Consider the following 7,649-nt stretch of genomic DNA (forward strand, 5'->3'; position numbering starts at 1 on the left):
TGCCTTTCCTCTGACCAGTGTCAGTTACATGTTCTAGAATACTGGCCCCATGGGAGCACGAAGGTAAGACTTCAGCCAACAAAACTGCTCTGGTGTCAGGAAGACTGAAAACGTGATGTGACACGTGCTCGCGCGTTTAGGCCGACGAGCGTTGTTATGAGATTGCGTAATGCTTGGACGTACGACGAGAAGCACGCCGTATGAAATGTTAAAAATGTGGTTGACACAAAGTTGACGATAAAACTTTCGTTATGTCTGCTGATAAAATTGATATCCTATAAATTTAATTATAAGTTATATCATATTAAAAAGTTGCCTATAATAGCATTTAACATTGAATTCAGTTTTTCTACTATTAAATTTGAGTTATCGAAGTTGAAAATTCAATAGGTGAAAAGAATCTTACGATACGAAGAGCAGCAACTTATTTAATGAGAATAATTATTTAATAAGAAATATTTAATATTCTTAGAGAAATTAAATGATGACTTTAACGTTATAACTCATTGAAAGAAATGCTAAATTGTATAAAAGCTGAAACTTAGACGAAGTGAAAATTCTGCCATCTACGAGAAAGCAACGATAACCATTTTGTAAGCACAGTATGTGTGTTTCGTAGCCGATGGTAGATCTACGTTTCTTCGTGATCTACAGTACCAAGCGATAGAAATGTTCAACAATTCAGAGACACGTTATAAGATGGCGCACTGGTCGTCGTACAGCCATCATGAATCAAATTATGTCAAGAGAAAGTGGGGGGCGATGTTGACGAGAGGTGGGCCTTTCTGGTTAAGCCTACTACTCGAAGGGTGGAGTCGGCTACGCGTGACCTACGGCCACCTGGGCTCACCACATTGGCGAAGGAATGTTAAAATTCACGCACTAAATATACTTGTCTGTGATTCAAGTTTACGTCAAACCAACTAAACTTTTTGATCTATTCTAATTAATTAAATAAACCCCTTATTACGCGAAATACGTAGATGTATATAAATGTAAATTCTAAGTGCGACAGCGATTTAATTTTTATGTCAACATTTACGAAAGAATTTACAAATTTAGATTGTTTCGGTACACATGATATTATATCATAATATGTCATTTATGACATTACAAATACATAGACGAATTTCCAGTTAGCGAAGATCACAGCGCACGTTTTTAGATGCAACACTATGACGAACCAGAGGAACTGTATTTTGAAATAAAACCCGTCGGTAACAATTGTTATTTTCGTTCAATTAAAAACTATATCGTCTATTAATAATAATTTACAATAAAGGTATATACATATTTATTTAGACCAAACAGAACGCACTCATCGATCAATGTATTTTTTGTAATGAAAATATTCATTATTGTTAATAATATAATATAACTTTCATCACTCAGAAAATCATCATCCGGAAAATCTGCAATTATTACTAGTAAACTATTAATACTATAAAAATATTATATTATATACAACACTTTTATGAAGAATATTTTACGTATATGTACGTACAATTTATGTATGTGTATAATAAATTATCATTCTGTAATATTCAATTTCTGTATCGATAGATAGGTACCGACCGTCAACATTATCGCAGTTCGACTTTAGCCATTAACTAGGATAAGAATAGACATGATAATGACTATACGAATGCAACCATGCCTAAGGCAGGTTCGTCCGTGGTTGAACGAGTCAGTCATTTGTTTCTATTTCTTGTGTTCTCCGTATAAAATCGCAGAGGGCGTAAGAAACACCCAGATATTTTCCAGGTCGGTATTTCAGCTTGAGGCACGAAGTTCCATCTATCCCGTCACGTCTATCCCGTCAATGATCACGGACCATGCAATATCATCTACGATCGGTAAAGTCGTATGTCCTTTATTTTTCTACCATTGTTTGTCTGCGACGTAGCAACATTTCTGATTTTTTGACGATCGTTAATATAGTTTACAATTATACAATCGTTAAAGAGCTAATTTTTATATTACCCACATTGGTAAAGTAAACAGTATTTCTGTTTAATAGCGTAATTCCAATTGTTAGGGAAATTCCAATTGTTTTTATTAACTAATAATTTCTTTACTCTGAAATATATTTTTACTCTGAACGCTCTTTAGTATTAATACCGGAATAGAGAAAAATTAAGGATGAAAGGAGCGAAGTGTTATTACCATGCATAATAGATCAATAGAAAGGAGAAATGTTGATACAAAATTACATTACACATTCAGATAAAATGACATAATTCTAAAAGTGGCTTTAAAATAGAAATCTGAAGGCTCGCAGACTTTAAATCAAAACACGGTGAGCAATATCCGCTATCGCAGCGGAATATCTCGCAACAGTGATCAATGACTGGAATACTATTCGTGACTATGCAATCTTCGAAGGCTATCCATCAGAAAACGTCGACAAACTCAAGGTCATGGTCACTATCACGAACGAGTTACTGCTATAAGGAATGCGGAATATAAATAGGATCAAGATGCCGCAATCTACACCATACAATTGTTCGATATATAAATAACCTCAAAATATAATTTTTATTTTACACTGCATTGCACTTACGGTCTTCTACAGTTCGATTTATCATATCTGTTATGATTTCATTACAAACACTTCATCTCCATAAATAGAAATAATATTTATTCGCAGATCTTAATTCCTCTTGAATATTTCTATGTTTTCTTTCAAATAATTAAATTATAACTGTAACAACTTATAGCCATTCTTGACGCATAATCGACGCATAATCGCGAAAGAAAGGTCTCGATCCAGACCGATCAGCGCATCAAGATCACTGCACAAATTTTGTTCGTCGACCTTTTTTTTTGTCTACCAAGAGAGAATCTTATCGCTTTCAAGAAGCTCTTGACACGCGTTGATTACGGGACACAAAGAAGGCCACTGAAAGCATCTTCGATAGCATCGTTTAATAGCTAACATAAAGAACACGATACAACCAAGAATCATGGCAAACAATTTCGAACGCCATGTTATCAAAGCAACGAGAATTCCAAGTCCGATAATGATATAACCATAGAATTGATTAAATGCAATTGATGCAAGCTTAACATTAGTTTCATAATATTTCATCACTAGCTTCTCGGTACCACAAATGAATGCACAACGTGCTCACTTACTTTCCAACAAACTTCATATTTACAAGAAAATTATTCATTAAATTATAAAATTATTATAAAATTATTATAAAATTATTCATGTAAATATCATTCGCAATATTTTATTCTTATAAGCTTTAGTTACTAACATTACAAGTACTTAATTACATTCATGTCATAACTCCATAATATTCCGCGATAGAAGCATAAAATAATAAAATACATGACAACTTAGTTACATATTTTAACCAGAACACGGTCCAGTTCTATTCGTACGGAGATTTGAGAAAATCGAATTGATTATGAATCCTCTCCAGAGGGCAGAAGTTCCGCGGCTTAATATTATTTCGGTAGAGACTGTGCGAAGAGTGGTGGATATAACTGTCACCGAAGACAATTTATGTTAATGACTGTTCCTGGCCCGAGGAGGGACGAGGCCGGATCATGAAACAGTCTGCAAGTCTCCGTGGAGCCGATCGGACACGCCACTGTGTGCTGGTGTAACTATGCCGGACTTCCCCCTCTCAAGTCCTGAAGCAACGCCACCCCGCTGTATACTGTTCGTTTCAACCCCACGATGGCGACGCCCAGCGTCGATCCAGCTGTCTACCACGCAAACTCGCCGAATCCACGTCCCATGGCGCTTGTGCGTGACCCGTGATCGTCTACAAATGTCGCGTTGTGCTTACATCGTGTTCAAACGTTTCCTTAAAATGTCATTTTAAATAATCAAATCGTTGATTGACAGTAATGAAAAATCTGTATTTAACGATTTTGTCGATGTGATTAATATTTCATGGTGTAATTAAGGCAAGAGAAGAGAATGATGTGGTGTGACGTTTAAGGGTGTCCTCTGATCTTGTGTGCTGATAAGATACAAAATGGATGTCATTGGGTGGACGAAGAAATTGTTCTACGCTGGTAAATTGATTTTTTGTTTTCGCGTTTGAAGTGAATAGTGGTTTTGATGTTGGAATTGTCAAGGATGAAGATACGTCGAAGAAACGAATATGACTTGCTGCTTCTGGTTTTTTTGTCTGTATGCAGATCTTTTGGCGATGATATGCATGTTCAGTTGGTAGAAATAGAAGAGTACGAAGATACCTTAAGAGGTCACAATAATTACGTCGATGTTAATGCATGTGTTTTCAACCCTCAGAGCGCAGACTCGCGGAAAATCCATTGCTACCATTTCACTTCAGACGAGACCAGGCATAGTGGAAATTCTGACGGAACGTCTAGCAAAGTTTTAGTTATGTATTGGAAGCTATTATCAAAGGGCCGATGTTTTTCGTTCCAGTGAGTATACGATCTCTAATTTATATGATCGATGATCGATACTTCTTGCATTTAAATCTTAATCCTATTGGGCTAGATAGCGGCTGCTTATTTACTCTAAAGAATTACATTTTTTCTGATGCTTTCGTTGTTATCAAAATAGAATTTATTTTATAATTTACAGGTTCAAGTAGAATTTACTTTAAGTTATTACGGAAGTATATAATTATCATATTTTATCGTTACAACCTGTTTTTACAAAATTTAACATATCATAAACTGTACAGTATTTTCTCTACTGAAATCCGATTTGTTGTAACACCAAATCAATATCATTCATTGCAACTAATATAGTTCCATTGTTGCGAATAATCATTTATAAACATTTATCTAATTGAAATACATTCAAATCTAATTATAAATTTGTTTTTATAGTCTAGCAATCAATTACCGTTAGCTAATCAATTAGCTAAGACTTTGTAGCCTATCAATTAATTACAATAAAGTATTCAGTCGAATCATAAAAAATATCACCTCCAATGTGAACGTTCTTGTACACTCGATATATATATTCTTTAGATCAAATATCCAAGTCTTCTGCTATTGCTCATTTAATTTTTTATACAACCTCGTGCATTCACGATTTATTCTACGATAATGTTCTACCTTGTGACACAAAGAATACCAGATAAACCGAGATCCTTGTAAATCTTTGCGAAAGATGAATCGTCCGGTGAGTCAAATCTCGTCGTCGTCGGATCGGGGACCGGTTGGTCGTTACGTTTCTATTTGGAACAGGCGAAAAGTCGGCTCAGTGGCGCCGACGGTGGTGGATTTCATGAGCTTCGGCCAACATCTCGGAATCTGGCGGGACGCTGATCGATCTGCTCCTCAACCGCGGCACACTTCGGTTTCGGTTCGTTTCGCAACCAACGAAAAGGTGACCGCGGAATTATACGCCGACCCGATCGATCCACCACCCCCTACGTGATACCTCTTTCTCACTTTTCCCCCGATAATTTCGCGGTTTACAGTGGCCATTCTTTTACAAGTTACTCAGTTACTTAGTTCGTTGCTCAGGAAACACTATTCATTTCCTGTAGCGTTATTTTTATGTTATTTGTAACAGAGATAGACGTTGTTTTTAAAATATTTGTACGAAACTCGATGTGTCAATTTTTCAGCTTATTGTTGAATACGAAGGATACTAACGATGTCATCTAGTCAGACGTACAATAGGTTAGGTGTTTTGAACCGGTTAACGAAACAAAAGAATGTGTCAATACCATCTATTGACAAAATCCGCAATCACTTAGTTCCCAACCCAATAGATCGATCAATGATACATTTTTTTGTTTCTTAATCCATCCACGTGTTCGGTTACTTTCAACGTTTATTTGTATATAAATATATAGAACGCGAGAGAAGCTTTGAAGTAAAAAATAACAAGTTATTGTGTTTACAGTTACTGCAATTACTACCAATCTGTTCTTCACATTCGACTTCAGGAAGACACAAAGTTATTTTCATTATTGCCAGTATCATAGTCGATCTTCGCTCGACCCGAATACGACCGAACTTATCCGTGATATTTTTCAAGATAATGTGTGAGTTAATCTTCCGTGGCGCTGTGAGTCTCCGAACAATGGCTGGCCATGTTTACAGAATGTAACTGTGACCCATGCAATAGCAGAGTACTTCAAAATTCGCAAAATATAATAAAACCATCTTTCGGTCATAATCTTCCAAATGGAGGAATGATAAGTATATCTGATTTAAATAGCATTGCCTTGATAGTTTTATTTTTGTCTTACATCTTCTTTATGACGTCCGTAATGATTTCTCTTAGAACGAGTTTCCAACTACAAAAAACATTTGCAACATCCTACGTGACTGTATTTAATGAGCCGTTTTCGGGTCTGTTCAAGAAAACGACAATATTCGGTAGATGCGTAAGCACAAGGGCAAACCGGCTATAACTCCAATCAAGGACTCACTCGGCTCGGTCCACATTCCACGTCTAGTCCACCGATCCCTAAACTCGTCGGCACGTTCCACGTTATGGTCCATCTTCGTCCTGGCTTCATTATTTCACAGTTCTCGATGATTCTTCTCTGGACATTGTGACCTGATTCTTACAGTGTCAGTTTATTTGAAGAAGAGTAATAGAAGCTATTAAAAGTTGAAACTAACTTAGGCTTAACGAAAATAACTTGAGGATCAGATTATGAAAATGAAATAAACAGAATCCGAGGGATAGTTGATATTTCAATCGATTCTTCAAGCATCTTTATCTCAATTTCGCTTTGAAATCGGTTTACTGACACTGTGAAATCGATCTACACCGTAGGCGCCGTTCGTCGAATGTGTTATTAGTTAAAACATATCGGCAGGTCCGCTGAATCGGCACCTGAATGAACAAAAAATGGCATGACATGACAAACTGTTGGATGATCGATGTCCTCGGAAATATAAAGCACCGTGATTTTTGCACATTCAAGGAACCATTCACAATCTTTCAACCTGTTTCTCTGTTGTACACGTCATTCCAACACTCAGTAATTCTATTCATAACTACGTGCTTACTAAATTTAAATTTATCGTTTCAAATATCCTATCATTTCCTATAGAAAAGTTTATTTTCATTTTGAAATTATTTCCACTATCCATTTGTTACAAGATTTTTCAAGGCTATATATTATTTCTAAATTATACTCTTAGTTCATATTATTTCTGTTACTACCAAATGTAGAATTTATCGCTTGATAGAAATATGATAAGAAAATCGGATACAATTCAAGCAATTTCGAAATTCACATGCAAATAGGTTATTGGAATAACCGATCCAATTTTCGGCCAGCAATCATGTCTGAAATACGAGCCAATAACCGTTTCAATATTTTAACAGAACTACGCGCGAGGCCGCCACTGACAACCGTTCGCTACCACATCTCGTCAGAGTCCTGTTTTTATTCCGATGAAATGGAAATGAGCGTAGGCGCGATGCACATTCAACGAAAGTTAAACCGTGGTCGGTGAATTCATTGAAATGTACAGCTGCTCGTCCTACCGTTAAAACATTTAACGATCCGCTTGCCCCAACGTTCGCGTGACGACTTGTCGATTTCGCGATAAAAGTGTCGATGAAAAATGAATGAAATGGAGAAACCAGTTCGACATTTAGATTTATTTTTTATTCAGATACGAAGTCTTCTGCTTGTGATACTTATATGGAAATAAATTAGAATAACCAA

At 36.2% G+C, this 7,649-nt stretch overlaps 1 protein-coding gene across 2 annotated transcripts; it reads left to right on the forward strand.

Annotated features, from left to right (window-relative positions):
• The first annotated feature begins 3,595 nt into the window (after positions 1 to 3,595).
• Positions 3,596 to 7,047, forward strand: LOC112212373. Of its 2 annotated transcripts, XR_002946186.2 has the most exons (4): positions 3,596 to 4,038; positions 4,277 to 4,416; positions 5,861 to 6,159; positions 6,245 to 7,047. XR_002946186.2 is itself a non-coding variant. In XM_024365851.2 (2 exons), exons 1-2 carry the CDS (start codon positions 4,085 to 4,087, stop codon positions 5,940 to 5,942), a joined length of 414 nt encoding a protein of 137 aa, XP_024221619.1. In that variant the 5' UTR covers positions 3,596 to 4,084; the 3' UTR covers positions 5,943 to 6,260. The 2 variants fall into 2 exon arrangements, 1 of the variants encoding a protein (XP_024221619.1); XM_024365851.2 differs by having other exon boundaries at positions 3,596 to 4,416; positions 5,861 to 6,260.
• Positions 7,048 to 7,649: the final 602 nt, after the last annotated feature.

The sequence above is a fragment of the Bombus impatiens genome, unplaced genomic scaffold, assembly GCF_000188095.3.
Source record: "Bombus impatiens unplaced genomic scaffold, BIMP_2.2 scf_0152, whole genome shotgun sequence".
Lineage (NCBI taxonomy): Eukaryota > Metazoa > Arthropoda > Insecta > Hymenoptera > Apidae > Bombus > Bombus impatiens.

Excerpts from the sequence above, each read along its gene's own strand:
- LOC112212373 (XM_024365851.2), top strand. The coding sequence starts at position 4,085 with ATGTTGGAATTGTCAAGGATGAAGATACGTCGAAGAAACGAATATGAC. Across the intron at positions 4,417-5,860 it reads GGCCGATGTTTTTCGTTCCA|TTACTGCAATTACTACCAAT; the intron begins GTGAGTATACGA and ends TTGTGTTTACAG.